General features: G+C 37.6%; 1 protein-coding gene and 1 pseudogene across 1 annotated transcript in view; one reads left to right on the top strand and one right to left on the bottom strand.

The window, feature by feature from the left end:
• CFTR (CF transmembrane conductance regulator) overlaps positions 1-15,108 on the bottom strand; it is a 145,472-nt gene extending 130,364 nt beyond the window's left edge. Inside the window, exons 1-4 of the mRNA XM_004602252.2 lie at positions 15,099-15,108; positions 13,108-13,167; positions 10,703-10,829; positions 5,610-5,718 (exon numbers count right to left, since the gene is read on the bottom strand). Coding sequence (XP_004602309.2) covers positions 5,610-5,718; positions 10,703-10,829; positions 13,108-13,167; positions 15,099-15,108 — 306 coding nt within the window. The remainder of the gene's footprint in view (positions 1-5,609; positions 5,719-10,702; positions 10,830-13,107; positions 13,168-15,098) is intronic.
• Positions 15,109-19,998: 4,890 nt separating this feature from the next.
• On the top strand, positions 19,999-20,465 carry LOC101550734 (ubiquitin-40S ribosomal protein S27a-like; annotated as a pseudogene).
• The last annotated feature ends 283 nt before the right edge of the window (positions 20,466-20,748 follow it).

Genomic DNA, 20,748 nt, shown 5'->3' with positions numbered 1-20,748 from the left:
ATTCGAGACGGTGGTTCTAGTAGAGGGTTGAAATGCTTGGGATATATGTGTTTAGTCAATGCAATGTACAAGTCACAGCTGGGGTCAAAGAGACTGACTTGATAAAGGTATGGGGATGGAAAAAGAGAAGAGAAAGGAATCCTAGCTGATATGCAGGAGGGAGATGAATCAGAGAGCACTGCCCTCAGGCAGTCAATCATGAAATTTTGAGGGTCATGCATAAATCAAAGTGCCTAAATCAGGGAGTCTGTGTGTGCAGAATTTCCCCAAACCATTTCCCTTTATACTAGTCCTTAAGTGCCTACTCACTATTTTTGTCAAAACATTAAAGGACTTTCAATGTTCCTAATCTTTGGCAATACAGAATGGTGGGACTTGAGAACTCCAAAAACAGGGTTCTGAAGACATTTTCCTTTATGTCCTTGAACTTCTGGGTAGTTGCACTGCCACGTATGCGAATTTGATGACGAAAACCTCCTCAGAGCTTCAGAGAAATCAAGAATATTTTTTGAATGAAGGCTTATGGATTTCTTATCATAATACATGTATTGTGATAACCCACTTGGTAAACTGCTATCAGAACTCCTTGCACTTGGCTTGGCTCAGACGAACCTTAATTGATTCTCACTCCATTCTCTAATAACCAGCTTCTCTTTTAAGCTGGCACTCTTAAATGTTAAATGCATTGTTGTATCTGGCTGTTGAGTCCGATGGAGGAAGAAAACAGGCATATAGTATGAGAGAGCATGGCTAATATGATTTAAAATGACATCAGTACTACAGAGAAACAGCTCCTTCGTGATGGTATTTCCTTCGTTCGTAACCTTTCATGGTCAACAGCAAATTGAATAGTACCTTTTTCTAATCCTGAAATGACTTGGATATTCTTTATCGAATGATTGACTTGATTTAGGGAGAAAATGAATAGGCAGGACACTTTGAAAGAATGGCCAATTTTTATCAAGAGAAGTTTTATAGCAAGTTTAAAAATCCCTGCCCATTTCATGGAATTGAAAGACTACCAACATGATACTAACACAGAGGAAAGAAGAAATGCCCAGGAAGAAAATCTGAGTAATTAAACATTGATAGAAATTGTTTATAAGGGTAAAGACCTTATTACAATAGTCAATTTTCCTTTCTGTTTTTATTCTAGAGGACAGAAAAGAATAAAATCCAGAAAGCAGATGCTCTGAAAAAAACTGAACTTGGCCTAATGACTACACAAAAATAAAAATTTTTAAAGATGTTTGGTTGGTAGCATTTTCATCATGTAAAACTTCATGTGTGGGTTGGAGTGATATAGTTGGAGTGCGTAGACCATTTGCCATGTATGCAGCCATGATCCCTGGCATTTCATATGGTCCCTGGAGCACAGAGCCAGGATTAAGCGCTGAGCACCACCAGGTGTGGCCCAAATAACAAAATTAAATCAAAACTTCATGGCTCCCGCAACGTCTTGTCCCTCTGCCGGAGGCAACCAAGCTACAGCCTGGCCTCACAGTGTACTGAAAGTCAAGTTTCCTACTCCAGCCCTCTCATCAAACTCTTCCAGCTCTCTTTCCCACAGTTCTTTACCTAACCAATATTCTGTTGGTTATCAGTAGAAGATGGAGCTGGTAGAAGTAAACTTTGTCCTTCAAACCTGGGGTCAGTTCCAGCCCACGGCTCAGGCTTGCTCGGAATACCTCTTCACTTGCCCTCAAGTAATTAACGCTCCTTGGAATCCTCTAAGATGCCTATTGCTGACATTTTTGAGATTGAGAAGTTGAAGAATGTTAGTGCCTCTCCACACCCACTCAATTTTCCTACCCCTTCATTTTATTTATAGGTTTGACCCTTAGCACTGGCTCTGGGGTGCATTACACAGGTTTCCTTCTCTAAGTGAGAAAATTCTACTTAACTTCCCCATCCTGCTTCCTGCAGTAAACTTTCTTTAGCTATCCCCTGAGGCACCCCAGAAGAACTGTAAACCTTCAAGTTTCTGTTAACCCCTGCTTCCTGAGAAGCTGCAAAGAAACTCTGCAGACCCATGACTAATTACTACAGCCACCATTCTACTAATTACAATCATTATAAATATAATTGTGTAGCAAATAATCTCTGATACAATAGAAGCCATAGACTTTAGAGCAAAAGAGATCTAGATACCACTTAAAGTTACCCTGTGAATGACTTTGGGAAAATTATTTTTTTTCTCTGCATCTCCATTTCCTTTTCTGTATATTACAAATAATAATGTCTGTTCCTGAAGTCACTAGAAAAATTAGATAAAATAATCTACAAAAAGAACTTAATGCTAAATCTAGAAATATGAGAGAATATTCAACCCAATTAATAATTGAATTAAATTATATGAATAATACCATATGCACTATACTATCATTATAATATAAGTTTTGGGCTCAGTATATGGTAGATCAAAAAATAAATTCTACACACAGGTTAAGATTTGGGTGAGTGCTTTTGTTCTTATGAAATTGCTATGCTGGTAGACTCTAGAGAATAAATTATCACAAATTTGGCAGAGCACTAGAGGAGTGTAATTAGACCTCTACTTTTCAGTATTACTAATATGAAGAAGCACATGAATAGAAAAATTTTGAATTTTCTCACAATCTTAGTCATGACTTTATTTTATTGTTTGAAATATAATTTACTTCAGTCCAACAGTGATTTATTTAAAATGCTATATTCTTATATTATATAATTGGCATGAATTGTATTTCTATACATTAATCAAATGCAAACAATGTAGTCATGAAGGCAACTAACAACACATTTGAACACAATTGTGCCAGAAGTCATGGGTAAAACTTTTTCCTCAAAACTCTGGGTAGTCTCATAGAAAAAAATTACCTGAGAGATCTTTTAAAAAATGATCTCTTCAGCTGCCTTATTCCTACTTACCAACAAAATGTTTTCACACATAAACTATTGCAGGTTTCTAAGGGTGAAGATGGATAATATATATGTATACTTATATATAGGAGATATGTAGATAGAGAAATAGATTTTAAAAGTCATAAATTATTTCCAGGACATTATCAAGAGCACTGTAAAATACAACTGACTTAAAGTGGTCATTTTTTTCATCAAGATAAATTTTCAAAAGTGTTCTATGTGGTGTCTTCTAAGTATAGACTTTTAATCAACATGATCTTTCAGCCTTTTGGGGAGATACGATGATCCCATTCACTCACAGAGGCATGAAGACCAATATGAACACAAAACATCTATCCAGAGGGCACTAAATAACACAAAGCTAGTATCGTGTACATTCCTCACTGAAGACTAAATAATTTTTCGGCTTGCCATCACTATTTACAGATTACAACCAAGGAATAAAATGATTCCCTTGTGAGGTAAAAATAAACAGACCACAGCCATATTTGACAGCAGTTGGGAATTCCCAGTCCATACAGGCCACCTGCAAAGCCTGGGTCCTCAGTCACGGTGGTCCCTTCATACTGAAGACGTAAGAGTCAGAAAAGGGACTGCAACAGCACCTCTCCCAAATCTAAAATCTTTCTTATTTCCCCTTAAAACAATAAAACAAGTAGATATGACTGAAAAAAGTTACAAACTTTCCAAGAACCACTTGGTTACACTTGGTCCAATTCTTCTGACAGTTCCCTGTTGAATACAAGGGGAAAAAAGGGACTAGCAATTTCATGTGCTGGTAAGATGATGTGATTTGGAATCAAAACAGAAAGTACAGTTCAGGGGGCTGGAGCAATAGCACAGCAGGTAGGGCGTTTGCCTTGCACGCAGCCGACCCGGGTTCAATTCCCAGCACCCCATATGGTCCCCTGAGCACCGCCAGGAGTAATTCCTGAGTGCAGAGCCAGAAGTAACCCCTGTGCATCGCCAGGTGTGAGCCCCCCCCCCAAAAAAAAGCAAAAAAAAAATGTTTTTAAAAAAAAAGAAAGTACAGTTCACCAAGAAATTTATTTCACTGAAGCCTGTTTTAAATGACAGATTTCTACCCATGTTCTAAGGCATTTTAATTTTTATTTTTCTTTTTTGTGGTGCCAGTTGTCTAACCTAGGCCTCCCACAAGCAATGTAGATACTGCACCACTAAGCCACATCCTGAGCCCTCCAGGATATTTTATTTTATTTTCATATTTATTTACTGGGTTTTAGGCCACAACCAGCTGTGTTCAGGGCTTAATCCTGGCCCTGTGCTCAAGGATCACTCCTGACAGTGCTCAATGGACTGTATGGGATACCAGGAATCAAACCCAGATTGACCATATGCAAGGCAAGTGCCCTATTCACTGCATTATCACTCTGGACCGCAGGACATTTTAGTTTCCAACATTTCACTTATTTCTTTTATACTTTACTGGTGTCTTTATATTTAGTATTAGAATAACCCGTGGGCTGCCTCTGTATCTTGGTCACCACAAATAAAGAAATGCTCTACATCTCTAATCATCAGAGAGATTAGAATCAAAACAAATCAAATCAAAACAACAATGAGATATCATCTTATAACACAGAGACTGGTACACAACAAAAAGAATAAGAATAACCAGGACTGGCACGGATTCTGGGATAAAGGGATTCTCATTCATTGCTGGTGGGAATACCAACTGGTCCAGCTTTTTTGGAAAGCAATAAGGACATTCCCAAAAACACTAGAAATTGAACTTCCATATGAACCAGCAATGCCACTTCTGGGAATATAACCATGGGGGGCAAAACACACAGAAGAAATTACATCTGTACTTGTAAGTTCATTTGCAACATTGTTCACAATAGCCAGAATCTGGAAATAACCTAACTGCCCAAGAACAGACCACTGGTTAAAGAAACTTTGATACATCTACACAATGAATACAATACAGCTCTTAGAAAAAAATGAAGTCATAAAAATGAAGTCATGATATTTGCTTATAAGTGGATAGATGTGGAGAGTATCATGCTGAGTGACATAAGTCGGAGGGAGAGGGACAGACAGAATGATTGCACTCACTTGTGAGATATAAAAAAAAAAAGAATAGTATGATACTAACACCCAAGGACAGTAGATACAAGGGCCAGGAGGATTGGTCCATGGTTGGACGCCTGCCTTAAAAGGTTGGGGGAAAGGGCAATTGGGATATGAAGGGGCCATTATGATAACGATGGTTGGAAGGGATCCCTCTAGATGGGAGATGTGTGCTGGAAGTGGGTAAAGGACCAAACATGTTGACTTCTCAGTATTTATATGCAAACCATATACCCCAAAAGGGGGGAGGGGCCAGAAAAGAGAGACAGAGAAGCAGAGAGACAGAGAAAAGAAAAGTACCTGCCATAAAGGTAGTCTGGGTGGTGGGGGGAGGGGGGTGCCAGAAGGGACACAGGGGATACCCGTGGTGGGAAATGTGCACTGGTGGAGGGATGGGTGTTGGAACATTGTATGAAACCCCATCATGAAGGCTTTGTAACTGTATTTCATGGTGGTTCAATTTAAAAAATAATAAATTAAAAATAGTAATATGCAGAAAAAAGAATTAGAGTACCCTTTTAACTGTATACAGGACTACCCTAGGCCTTTTCTACACATAACAATGAGTATAAAATATTACCTATAATGAATTTACAAGTGAATATACTTACCCCTAAATATAATAAGATTCCATAGAACATAAATTTCCAGAAAAAGCATCGTCGAAGGGCATTAATTAGTTTGGGATTTTTTTTGGAAGCCAGCTCTCTGTCCCATTCTCTGGAAAAGAATTTTAAAATGAGGAAATAAGTTACATGGGCAAATATTAGAGCTGTTCTATTTGCCTCAACAAAGTTTTATTTACAGATGGAACCCAACTAAACAAAGACTTACCTTTTTGTTTGTTTGGGGGCCACAACCGACTCTGCTCATTCCTTACTCCTGGCTCAGGGATCATTCTGGCAGGCTCAGGGGACCATATCGGATGCCGGGGATAGAACCCAGGTCAGACCCATTCAGGAAACCATTCTATCTCTCCCAAACCCCAAGTGACTAATGAAACAAAATCTTCTAATAACCAACCAGCATTGATGTTCTGTCAAATACTTGGTAAAATTTGATGTTCTACCATATATCAATGTTCAGAGAATCATCTTCACAGAAAGGCCATTATGTTTTAAATAAAGGCTCTGAACTTCTTACATAGATTAATAAAGCATGATTGCTATCATGTACATTATTACTACCTATAATACAGTGAAAATCCATTAACTCTTTCCCTTTCACCTCTTATCTTTTTTTTATTTAAAGTTATAGTAGATTTTAACAAGATTTAACTATCAAATCAAAAAGAATATAAACTTAAGGAGGATGTTTCTGGGATTTAGCATAGAAAAACTTGTCATTTAGACTTTGGTTTTAAATAGGAGTATAAGACAAATATCAATTTTCTTTTCAGCTACACCATCATTTATGGGAGTGAAAATCTGTGGTAATTAGATTAAAAAATCAAATTCTATACTTTGTAGTAGGGATAGAAATTAAATAGTCTCAAAATGGTGGATATTTAAATGAAATACTTTTAAGCATTATACATTCATCAGCCAATCATATTTGTTTAGCATTGGTCTCCAATAATATTTCTTCTTTCTCTTCCAAAGTAAATGAAATATACTTATAAATGTCACCCTCATCTTCATTTTTAAACGCTTACAAAGATGAAGTTTCATAAATCCCAGGTAAGAATAAAAAGATGAACTAGAAAAAAAGCCTTTGCATCTCCTCAATGAATATTACCATCACTATCAATCTACCATAAATATGGGTATTTATGGGTATTTATGAGAAATTTAAAGGAATAAATGCACAAGACCTGAAGAGCAATTGGAATTCTCTATATATGACATGAAACTTTCTATCTAATAATGATCATTTATCCTAACTCATCTATCTACCTTACCATACTCTTCCTCATGCTTACTCTCCATTATTCACGAGCTTGCCTTCCAGCCACATCATTCAGTACTTTATAATAGCGGTAAGAAACTAAATATAGAGATAAATATGGAGATTGATTCAGGCTCTCTTTCAAGGAACAATGAGACAGGTGAGAAAGTCATGAAGAAAAGTAGTACATAAACCTAAGACTTTGTTTCAAGGTGTGAAAAAGTGTATCAACATTGAAGTCATATAAGAAGGTGTCATTACAAATGACTTTATTATGTGGCCTGTGAACACTTCATCAGATTAGCAATAATTTGACACAACATAGAACTACATTTTAAGAGGAGCTCAGACATAGAGGGAAGATGAAATAGAGATACCAGAAAAGCAGAGAAATGTTAGCTATGAAAAAAAAAAAGAGTGGAGTAATGACCTGAGGGGAAAGCAAGATTGGGGAATTTTTTTAATGGGTGGGACATAAAAAATTTATAGTCTGAGAGGAGTCAGCAGCAAGAGTAAAGGGTGTGGTTCCAACAGAGTTTTAGCAAGTCCAATAAGCATTCCTAATGATGAAAAAATTGAAGAAACCTCGTACTTATCAAGTTTTTAGCTTGGCTGCAATCATAGAAGGGATGTTTTGGCACATTGGAGTGACGTAGAAGACAACCCCACAGAGCCTTCTGGGCCAATGGCCCTCAACCATGTGGCAACCATCAGAGGTGCTTGCTCAGTTAGTGAAATGGGAGATCAGTGCCATTTCCCAAGACTGCAGAGGCCCAAAGTCCTTTCAAGAGGTTTAACTTTTTTAAAAAACGGAAGAGTGAAAAAGATACCCAAAGAAGCTATAATAAAGATAGAATATGCAGATTTATGCCAGCACAGAGTTGTTGACTTGAAACAAAATGGGTACATTTTTAAACTGAATTGAAATGGGGAACATGAGAAAAACAATAGAGGAATTAAAGAAAACAAAAATGCTAAGCCATTAAAAATAAAGTCATCCGAAGTCATGAAATTTGCATGTAAATGGATCAACATGGAAAGTATCATATTGAGTGAAATGAGTCAGTAAGAAAAAGACAGACATAGAAAGATCGCACTCATATGTGGAATATAAAGTAGCAGAATGGGACACTAACACCCAGGAGTAGTAGAGATAAGAACCAGGAGGTCTGTCCCACAGCTTGGAAATTGGCCTCACATGCTGGGGGAAAAGGCAGCTGAGATAGAGAAGGGAACACCTAATAGAAAATTTTGGGAGGACCCACTCAGGTTGAAAGCTGCATACCAAAAGTAGACTATAGACCGAACATGATGGCCACTCAATACCCCTGTTGCAAACTACAACACCCAACAGGAGAGAGAACAAAAGGGAATGCCCTGCTACAGAGGCAGGGTGGGGTCGTGGGACTTGAGGTGGGGGTGGTGGGGGGGAGGATAATGGAACATTGGTGGGGGGAATGGGCACTGGTGGAGGGATGTAAACCAAATGCAAACATGAAAGTTCATAAGTTTGTAACTGAACCTCACAGTGATTCACTAATAAAAAAAAAGAAAAGAAAAAAATTTTACTGCAGTAGTAAAGTTAGTTTTTAGAGTTTGAAAAAAGTAAAGCATATGTTTTTATACAAAAAAAAAAGGTCATAGAGAGTCCTACAAATTGAAGTGCATGCTCTCAAACAAAATATTAATAAAAATAAATCTGGAGCATATATATTCACAAATTCAATTGACCCCCTAGCCATACTATGAGTAATACTTTCTTTTGACATCTACTCAGAAAACATATTCAATATCTCTAATGTTATACTGAACTTGCTGATATATGTATAATGTCTTTTATGTGTTTTTATCACGGCAGTAATGTTACAAGTTTTTTTCTGTATAATGCTATTTTACATTCAATTATTCATGAAACAAATATTTTTTGAGCACTCCTTCCACATGCCAGATCCTATTCTATACATCAAAAATGAAACATACCAAATCAAACGAAAAAAAATCCAAAATTCTCTACTTTTGTGGCACTTACACCACATTAAATAATGAGAGTTGATACATGATGCTGGAAATGTGAATTATATTCCCTCTAGTCTAATTTTTTGAGTAAAATCATCTTACTCTATTTTTGAAAATGTCAAAAAGAGGAGAGATGAGTTTAAAGAAAACAATCTAAACAAATTGCAAGTCTATTCAACATTTTTTATTTTAGTACAACTCTTTGCTTCTTTCATTTTGCTTCTGCCTACTCCCTTTCCCCACCCTCTTCCGTTTTCTTTCTAACAGATCCTGAGTAGTCAACATAAGCCCCAAAGACTATGATTGGTCTTGGAACTCTATAGGATGTTTTACTTGTCCAGGAAAAAAAAAGGGGGGGGTTCGTCATCTGTCATCTAGAAAATTATGAGGAGTTCCAAGGTCTCACTGAATGAGGAAAGATGGTCTGAGAGAATCAGCCACCAGGCGATGTTTGAATTCCTGGTTGCATAGAGTGTGTAAAGCCATAGAAACCTAGGCATTCACACTGACTTCCTGAGCCAATTATGTCCCTCTTTTTGGCTTACTTGAATTAATTGTTTAGGTTTCTTTACCGGCAAAGGGGTTCTAACAAATACTCTTAGAAGAAGGGACCCTAAGACTTATGCATAATGGGAACACTCTTCCTGGAGCAGTCAGGGTTACAGGTATGGGCTAGAGTCATGACTCTGTCGTTAGGTGACAAATTGTGTTGTATCAGTGAGTTTTAGTGAGGTTTTTGTAAAATAAAGATAATATTGCTGAATAATATCTGCTGAAAATACTGAAACTCATACTAAGTATGTGCTTAAATTGTGAGATTTTTTTAACCTCTCTGAGATACATATATACTAGCCATCACCCTAATAGTTCTCAGGATGTATGTTTGCATTCACGTACAAAGATTTTGAAAGAAAATATACATCATTTATTTCATTAAGACCTTACATTCTTTAAAAAATCTACTTAATTCTCTATAATAAGGGGTAACTTCTTGAAATAAATTACTTTCTTCTTTCTTATTTGTTTATTCTTTATTTGCATTTGGGGGTCACATTTGGCGATGATCAGGGGTTACTCCTGGCTATGCACTCAGAAATTACTCCTGGAGGTGCTAGGGAACCATATGGGATACTGGGAATCAAACCTAGGTCAGCCACATACACTACCCGCTGGACTATCCCTCCAGCCTCTCAAATATGTATTTTTTATTAAAGGAGTCACTTTTCAGGAAAACAGTTATCCCCTATCAATTCATTGTTCAATTCCTAATTGATCAAGGTTTCATAAATAAGCAAATTGTTCCTATTTCAAGAAAATTATCTCTAGAATTAATTTCTCTGAGGGGCCAAGGAGATGAATTGAAGGACTGGAACACAGGCTTTGCATGTGGAGACACCAAGTTCAATCTCCAGCACCACACGGGTCCCCAAAGCACCATTGAGAGTGATCCCTGTGCACTGCAACAGAAACGTCCCCAGTGATGTTAAGGTAAGGCAACCCTCTACACCAAGACCATAAATGTCAAGATGATTGTAAACACATAACTTTAACTATCATAAATTTTTAATTAGAATGAAATGGTAGTATAAAAACAAAAATAAAACTCATCATAAAAATAATTATGATGACTACACTTAACAATGTTGGATAGGATGATATTCTCGGAGAACAGATCTCAAAGGTACTCAGAATAGGGGTAAAATGTAAGTACAGAAGGTGGTGGATGTTTCCTTAACTCATTGTGGCAATCATTTCATTTTTTGACATATGTCAAGTCAAAAAAGAAAGTTCATGAACATACCTTTCCAACTTTTCAGACAGATTATCCGCAGAATCAGCAGAGGGGATTTGGTATATGTCTGAGAGTTCCAGGCGCTGCCTGTACCCTTTCCTCAAAATTGGTGTAGTCCAGCTGAAGAAGAGAGAAGGGCATCAGATGTAAATAAATATTTACCTGATTTATGTCCAATACAAATTTGGAAGCGGGTGCCATTTCAAATCTTCTGAAAAATGCTAAATGGTAAATGCTTTTCTGAATCAATAAAGTCTGTCAACTCATAAACATCAGGACTTTGTATTTCAAATTCATATAAAAACACCAAGGCTTTTGAAGTTATATGAGCATTGTCTGTTAACAAAGTATCCAGATAGCCAGATCTGAAGAGATAGTATACAGTGGGCAGAGTGCTTATCTTGTACAAAGCTAACCTGGGTTCATGTGGACCCCAGATAATCTCCCAACACCCACCAGGAGTAACCCCTATTTGAATATCACTGTATCAGTCACTGTCATCCCGTTGTTCGTCGATTTACTCGAATGAGCACCAATAACGTGCCTCCCACGTTATCCCCTTATATATTCCTCCCAGTCCTGAGCTTTTAGCAGCCTCTCCTTACTCATATTTCCCAACGATTGGAGGCTCTTTCAAGGTCAGAGGAATGAGACCTATCGTTACTGTTTTTGGCATATTGAATAGGCCCGGGTAGCTTGCCAGGCTCTACCCGTGCAGGCGGGATACTCTCGGTAGCTTGCCGGGCTCTCCAAGAGAGAGCCCTACTTGTATATGGCCAAAATCCAACACCCCTCTGCCCCACCAAAGGATGGTAGATTCCTTCCCAGAGTAAAAAGAAATATTCAAAAATTATATAGTAAAATTTTATTTTAAAAGAAACTAATCCCAACTGTAAATTGGAAGTTTACAGTTTGCTAATTTCTGAAATTCAGTCTCTAGCATTTCAAATACAAAATGACACACAACTAATATGATGGTGACTTAATAGACATTCACATAATTTTGTTCCACTAATGGCACTCTGTATGGAGTGATCTTTTGATAAATTGACTACAGCTTGAAAATTAATGAGCATTTTGTAAATTAATTTTGAAAATTAATGAGCATTCATTATCTTAATTTTCACATCTGAATGAATCATGAGGATATGAATATAACCTTATCTTCTGTCTCCTTATCCTATAGTAGATACTCATCTATATCCGCCCTCTATGAACTTAATAAATAACAAACTATCACAGAATTTAGTGAAGATGGCATAGCAGGTAATCAGAAAAGATACATAGGTATTCTTAAATATACTATACTTCTCACTATGGATAGGCTAAGTAATCTTTCCAAACATATAAAAATCTACAAAGAAATTTAAGAGAAAAGAAAAAGAAAGGAGAGGAAGAGAATTGTGAAATAAAGAAATCATATGCAAAGACACATTTAGATGATCTTTAAATAATTGAACCTTTCTTGTATGAAATTTTAAAAGCAATTAAGCAAAACAGAAAAGCAATTAAGCATGGAATTAGTGATTTCAAACCATGTGCTTTTTACCTTACCATAATTCTTTTCCTCAGAGAATAAAAAAAAAAATGATTCAATGAAACTTAGGTATCATGAGACCAAAGTGATAATACAGTGGGTAAGGCCACCTGCCTTTGCACATTGGACCAATGTTTTGATCTCTAGCATCCCATATGGTCCCCAAGCCTGCCAGCAGTGATCCCTGAACAGAGTGGGGTGCAAGCCCTGAGCACCCCTGTATGGTCACAAAACAAAAACAAACAAACAAACAACAACAACAACAACAACAAAAACTTGGGTAATGTATTAAAAGAGCACATTCACTACCAAAAAGAAACAGTGTTTAAGCATCATTTGAGAATCAAAACAAAATGATCATATGGGAAAAAATACTCTGGCAGAATAATTTTATAATTAAAAGAAGAAATCCTAAACCAAATACTAACAATTTGATGTTTCAAAACAATTCCCTGCTGACAAGCCTCCTGCCCACCTTTATCAAAACTTCAAGGATTTAGAACCTTTTTATGCTTCCTTGATCTCTTGCATCGTTCAAATATCTTTAACCTATGTCCTGATGTCTCTATATCTTGTTCTTCAAAACCACTGCATTGGGCTGGAGAGACGGTGCAGCAGGTAAGGCGCTTGCCTTGCAAACAACTGACAGGACCAGTCAGCTGCACTACACATAGCCCCCTCACCCCAACCTTCCCAAGAACTGCCAGGGGGAAAGTCTGAGCACAGAGCCTGGAGTAATAATCCTGAGCACAGCCAGGTGTGGCCTGAGAACCAAAAATAAAATAAATAATAAAACAACTGCATTTAGGACACAGCTGAATGAATTTCTTAATTGTCATCATCTTTTCTTCTTAAAATATCAGTGATAGACAATGATTTAATATGCCACTTTTCCCCAGTGGGCTGCAATATATATAACTTAACAAGAACCTTCCGACTTTAACATAGGATAAAAATTGGGTCTCAATGGAGCCAGAACCATCAAACAGTGGGTAGGCGGTTTCCCCAGCTTTCCATACGGTCCCCCAATCACCAACAGGAGTAATTCCTGAGAGCAGGGTCAGGAGTAAGCCCTTAGTTCTTCCAGGTGTGGCCCAAACTGGACACCCTGGTGCAAAAAAGGGGAGGGGAGTTATGTCTTTACTGTTCAGTCTAGTAGTCTAATTCTTTAGTATGTTTTCCTGAAGAATGTAAATAGCTAATACTGAACACTGGTAGAGCCAGAGACATGGACCAGGTAGGACATTGGCTTTGCACAAAGCTGACCCAGGTTCCATCCTCAGCACCCCATGTGGTCCCCAGAGCATCTCCAGGAGTAATTCTTGAGTGTAGAGTCAGGAGTAGACTGAACACAACAGTGGAAGAAATGTTACATTCACCACACAACAACCCAGAGCTCACCATCTGCACCCAGCACAGACGCTGGAGACACTGTTTGAAATACTGGTATCACTGAGTTGGGAATAACCAGAGACAGAAATTTAAGATAACAGCTCCTGCTAATTTGTTATGAGCCTTTGCAAACATGAACTATAAGTGAAAAGGTAAAACAAATGATCATTATGAATGAAAATTTGTGTAAAATATTGTTATAGCAATAGCACAGCAGGTAGGGCATTTGCCTTGCACTCAGCCACCGGGTCTGATTCCTCCGTCCCTCTTGGATGAGCCTGACAAGCTACGAAGAGTATCCCACCAACACAGCAGAGCCTGGCAAGCTACCCGTGGCATATTTGATATGTCAAAAACAGTAACAAGTCTCACAATGGAGACATTAGTGGTGCCTGTTTGAGCAAATCGATGAGCAGCAGGATGATAGTGATACAATGACATATATATATATATGACTTTTAAAATAACTTTCACACATCAGCACAACCTGATTTTAATTTTAATTTTAAAATCTTCATAGGTAAAACAAAAATGTACTTACTGCTAGGTTTCAGAAATGGAATTTCTGAGATGCTAATCTTGTCTATTAAATAGCAGCAAAAACTCAATTTTTACTGCATGCATTTGACTTATCTGTTCTTTTTTTCATCATGTGCCTCTTCCCTACTTAAATTAATCATGGAGAGCTTTTCTAAGCAGACATCTTGGCAGAGAGGTTGAGAGTGGGAAGACTGAAAGCTAACATACTACAGGCAGCAAGACCTTGTGGTGGATTCACAAAGATCCCTTTCCAGAAAAGCAAATTAAAAAGTGACGTGAAAAATGTCTTTTCTGCATTTTGTTTTTGGTCCCATAGGACATATTGCAAAAAGTAGGGTCAAATGGGAGCTCAATTCCTAGTTTTTTGAAGAAAAATCCAGATTGTTTTCCATAAAAGTTGCACCAATCAACAGTGGATGAGGGTCCCTTTTCCCTGCATCCACACCAATTGTTTGTTTTTGTTATTTTTGATGTGCAGCAGCCTCTGTGGTGTGAGGTTATATCTCATGGTTTGCATTTGCATTTTCCTAATGATTTGTGACGCAGAGCATTTTTCATATGCCTTTGTTTTTTTGCTTTTTGGGTCACACCCGGCGATGCACAGGGGTTACTTCTGGCTCTGCACTCAGGAATTACCCCGGGCACTGCTCAGGGGACTATATGGGATGCTGGGAATCAAACCCGGGTTGGCCGCATGCAAGGCAAACGCCCTACCCGCTGTGCTATTGCTCCAGCCCCATATGCCTTTTTTATATGGAATTTTTAAGTACTTTTCTGAGAAAGTTTTTGATGACTGGATAAAGAAACGATGGTATATATACACAATGAAGTATTACTTGACTGTAAGAAAAGATGAAATCATTCAATTTGCTGCTATGTGGCTGGGTGTGGAGAATATTGTGCTGAATGAAACTGGTCGGAGGGAGAGAGACCAACATGAAACCATCTTCCTCATACTCAGAACCTAAAGAAACAGTTAGCCAGTAACAAATGCCTAGAGCCAGTAGAAATGAAGAACATGAGAGCCGGTCTTCAGTAGCTTACTACTTTGGGAGGGAAGGGGCAAGGAGAAATGGAAGAGAATACTACAAGAATGGTGTAGGGAAGTAGACACTCTGGGGAAGGATGGGGTATTGGAAGTTGGGAAGATATTACATGTAACCCTATCAGTAACAGTAATGTAAACTGCAGTGCCAAAAACTTATTGATAATTGCCTGTCATAGATGCAGGTTGGAGGGGCAGGAGTGGAGGGCAGTTGGGAACATTGATGAGAACAGTGAACACTGATAAATAGATCAGTGCTGAAATATTATATGCTTGAAAGTCAAACACAATTAACTTTGTAACTCACAGTTAATAGTTTTTTATAATGACATGGCATTGATGTCGGAGGCATCAATATTCCATTATGAGAAATTTCAAGCTAAGTATGAAGTGTCTGAACACAGACTTGAGTAGATATATGTAGATGCTTATTATTATGGAATTTGCTATTCAGATACATGGACTGGAGTAGGTACAGCAGGTAGGGTGTTTGCCTTGCATGCGGCTGACCCAGATTCAATTCCTCCGTCCCTCTTGGAGAGCCGGAAGAGCTACCGAGAGTATCCCCCCAGCATGGCAGAGCCTGGCAAGCTACCCGTGTCATACTCGATATGCCAAAAACAGTAACAACAAGTCTCACAATGGAGACATTATTGGTGCCCGCACGAGCAAATCAATGAACAATGGGACAACAGTGCTACAGTGCTACAGTGCTCTTCAGATACAGTGAGAAAAATAACCTAGAAAATAGCAGAATATAAAATAATTAGGAAAGGGGGACCAGAGTGATAGTATAGCAGATAAGGCAAGTGGCCAGCCGGGATAAATCCCCAGCATCCCATATGTCCCCTGAGCACCTCCAGGAATGACTCCTGAGTGTACAGGTAGGAGCAATTCTTGAGCAGTGCTGGGTGTGAACCAAAAACAAAACAAACAAACCAAAAAACTTAGGAGGAGATGTTTTGAATTTTTATTACTTTTAAGATAAAACTGATGACAATTTTAATAAATCAGTTTTAATACTAGCTGTTTTTAATAACTAGCTTTCAAAATTTCTGAGAGGTGTGTAGTGTGTTCAGCTGGAAAAGATGAACTGCCATAGAAGGTCAAATGACTGGGGAAGGGCGGGTGGAGGCTGAAACAGGAGTGGTCTGTCATAATTTTGGTATGTTACTAAAACATGAAACTAAATTAAAAACAAGCAGAATTCCATTCTCTGGGAAAATAATACAAAAGATATTTGCAAAAAAAAAAAATATTTTCACCTCCTTTTAAAAAAACTAAATACATATTTTTGAGTCCTATAGCTTAGATTCTTATAAATGACCATTCTTATAAATGAGTTTCCAACTCATTTTAAAATAAATTGGTTTGTTCTCCTTCTTTTCAAAAGAGCTTTATGTGTAATCTGTGTTTAACATAATCTCATAGCATCATATCTTATTTTATCAAGCATTCATAGGTAACATTACCAAACTTGACATATTCAGTAGTATTGCCTCACTGGCTATTTATAAATATTAGTAAATAATTTAGTGCTTCTTTACAATTTCACCAGTAATTCCTGCACTGTAGCACTGTCATCCCATTGTTCATCAATTTGCTCGAACAGGCACCATTAACGTTTCCATCGTGAAAAGAAAACAGAGGGGTGAACATTTAAACAAATTGTGAAAATAAATCTCCAACTTCTGTCATATTTAGCTCTGCACATCTCTATAGTTATTTGATAAATGTCTATGAGAGTAAGAGCTTATTTGAGACAAGAAGTCATCTCATCATTATAAAACATATTTTTAAAAGTCATGTAACCTTTCAAATGTCACAATTGTTCTATCTACTTAGATTCAATATTTTCTTAGAGGTTCCCAAACTTATTTGCCTGAACATTCCCCTTTCAGGAAAAAAAAAAAAATCACTCAGCACCATTTTAGAGCTGGACCTCCGGTAAGTGAACTAATAGAAATCACCCCTAAATTATTGCACCTGAGGCTACTACTGCTCCTACTTGATAGGTCTAGCGCCCCCACCCTTAGGAGAGTGGTACTGCTTACTTTTGTAACCCTATTGTAAAGTCAGATATCTTTTTTCAATGAATTCTAGTGAAAGTATAGCGTGACAGAGTAACAGAGTTTTCAAAAGTCCTAGGCTTTAAGAAAGCACCCCCAAAATCTCAGCACCCAGGTCAGCGGCAGGCCTGTAACTTCCTCCACTTCCTATGCCACAAGTGTTTAAACAGTGTCAACTTGTTGCCTATCCATAAAGTGGTGAATTAATAAACAATTGCCACTTCAGTCAGCTCAATCAGATGGAGGAAGTACATACCTACCAAATATCAGTCATGTTTGTGTTTGAGAGTTAATTACTCAAGAGGCTCTAATTTTACCAAGAGTACTACAGAAGTTCTTTTTCTTTCTTTACATGAGTCAAAAGGTAAACTTAATGAAGTCAATGAACTTCTAAAGATCTGAAAGATTGACTAATTGTGCTCTATAAAATACCAAAAACATCCTGAAAAGTCATCTGACTGCCCAGAATTTAACAAACACCTTAATAAAAATCATTTTAATGCTAATTAATCCAAATGTAAAATTAAAGGGTTGGTGATGTAACTTAAGTGGCAGTGTACATGCCTTGCGTGTATGAGGCCTTAGGTTGGATCCAGGACAACCCTTCCTCCATTCAGGTACCACAAAGTGTGGCTCAATGGACCCCGAGTGCCACAAAGTATGGAGAGCACAATAATAAAAACATTGAGATTGTCTCAAGTAATTTGAGTTCAAATCATCACTGCAAAGACACAAAATCTAGGTCATTAGGGCACATCATTACCTCACAAAAAGGAAATAAACTAATCAACAGTCATCAAAATTTAAAGCCTTTTGCATTCATCAATACCACGATTAGGAAAATATGTCCCCAAAATATAAGAAAATATTTGCAATTTGTATGTCCTTAATAATAACAAAATCAAAAGTAAAAGATAGACAATATAATTAGAAGTTGACAAAGAAGTTCAATAAACATTTCTCTGAAGAAGAATATCGACAAATCCAAAGAAAAAACACAAAAGAAAGGGGCTGGAGTGATAGCACAGTGGTTAGGGCATTTTGCCTTGCTTATGGCCGACCCGAGTTCAATTCCCAGCATCCCATATGGTCCCCTGGGTACCGCCAGGAGTAATTCCTGAGTGCAGAGCCAGGAGTAACCCCTGTGCATCGCTGGGTGTGACCCAAAAAGAAAAAAAAAAGAATGCTTACATCACTAGTAATTAGGGTACTGCAAATCAAAATCACGAGACCATTTCAAACCATTATCCTGGCTACAAAAAATAATTATTGTAACAGTGTTGACAAAAATCATAGAGAAACTGAAACCCTTCTACACTACTTATAACAATGTTAAATGATTCTGACACTTTCAAAAACAAAGAGTTTCCAAAAATATTAAACATAAATTTACTACGTGACAAAACAATTTCACTCTTGAAATATACTTACATGTAATGAAAATGAATGTCCAAACAAAAACTTGCACACACATTTTCACAGTAATATTCCTATAGTCAAATAGTAGAAGCAACCCAACTCTTTCAACTGCTGAATGGATAAATATGTATTTCTACAAACAAAATCATTCGACAATAAAATGGAACAATGCACAGATATATGCTACAACATGGATAAATCTTGAAACATTAGCTAAGTGAAATAAAACCAATCACAAAGATCTCGCTCAATTTATACAAAATATTCAGATTGCAAATGGCTGCTTATCCACACAGAGTTTCTTTTTGTAGACAAATGCTCTATGCCTGAGCTATGCCACCAGGAATTTCTTTCAGGGGATGAGAAAAGTGTTCTAAAATTTATCATAGAGGGTCCAGAGTGCTAGTAGAGCAGCTAGGGCATTTGCCTTGCACATGGTCGACCCAGGTTCAGTCCCTGGCACCCATATGGTCCTTCGAGCCCTCCAGGAATGAGCTCTCAGCATAGCTAGGTGTGACCCACAGCAAAAAAAAAAAAATTAAAATTAAAAATAATATGAGACTGATGCACTGCCTACTGCGCTAAGGAGGCAACTAATAATAGGGCTGGAGTGATAGCATAGTGGCTAGGACATTTGCCTTGCACGCAGCCAACCTGGGTTTGATTCCTCCACCCCTCTTGGAGAGCCCAGCAAGCTACCAAGAGTATCTCGCCTGCGCGGCAGAGCCTGGCAAGCTACCCATGGCGTATTCGTTATGCCAACAACAGTAACAAGTCTCACAATAGAGACGTTACTGGTGCCCGCTCGAGCAAATCAATGAGCAATGGGATGACAGTGACAGAATAATAAAATTGATTATAGTGATACACATCTCTGTGACCCTATAAGTGTTACTGGGCTATATACATTGAAGGGGAACTGCTATGTGAATTATAGCTCTGTAAAGCTTGAATCAACATAAAAGCAATGTAAATAAATAATCCATCTGTGTCAATGTTAAAAACCAATTCCTAAATGTTTGTTTTTTCACACCTAGAACTGGTAAAATGCACTCATGTTGATTTTGATCCTCTGTGCTTGTCAGATATTATTTCCTAGGAGGCTACTGCAAAAGATCAAGACTAGAGAGCCTATGAGAGACTTAAAGATTTGGTTGGTGACATGCAGCATATATTGTGTAAATTTTTTTCTGTGCTCCTGAATAAATACATTTAATTTCTAAAACCAAAAATAATTTTTTTTAAAAAGTGGCAATGGTGGCCTCCTTTCCGATCCGCCATCCGAGGTGAGCCCACTGCCGAGATGCAGATTATTGTGAAAATCCTTATGGGGAAAACTATTACTCTCGAGGTGGAACCTTCAGTTACAATAGAAAATGTCAAGGCCAAGATCCAGGAAAAGGAAGGAATTCCTCCCAATCAACAAAGATTGATCTTTGCTCCTAAACAAGTTGAAGATGGACGTGCTTAGTCTGACTACTACATCCAAAAGGAGTCCACTCTTCGTCTCATTTTGAGACTTTGGGGTGGTGCAAAGAAAAGGAAGAAGTCTTACACCATTCCCAAGAAGAATAAGCATAAGATAAAGAAGGTTAAACTGACTGTCCTGAAATACTACAAGGTGAATGAGAATGGCAAAATCAGCCGCCTTTGCTGGGAATGCCCTTCAAATGAATGTGGTGCTGGAGTTTTATAGCCAGCCACTTTGACAGACATTATTGTGCCAAATATTGTCTGACATACTGTTTCAACAAACCAGACGACAGATAATTTACCTTCATGGATTAATAAAAGACATGAACTCTTTAAAGAAAAAAAGCGGCAATGGTGACAATAATATTAGGAAACTGAAAAATGGGTTCCTTTAATTTCTGTTTCTAACTGCTATACCTAATTCACACACATGACCTGAATTTCAGGTACTCAAATGATTGACAGGCAATAAGCAATACAACAAAAATATCCACCCATATTGAAAGATAAACAGAGAAGAAGTAAAGCATTGTGAGTTATAACCCATGCCTATATTTTATATGAACAGTTTTGTACTATT

The sequence above is a fragment of the Sorex araneus genome, chromosome 1 (genome assembly GCF_027595985.1).
Source record: "Sorex araneus isolate mSorAra2 chromosome 1, mSorAra2.pri, whole genome shotgun sequence".
Classification (NCBI taxonomy): domain Eukaryota; kingdom Metazoa; phylum Chordata; class Mammalia; order Eulipotyphla; family Soricidae; genus Sorex; species Sorex araneus.
This window is presented reverse-complemented; position numbering and strand designations above follow the sequence as displayed.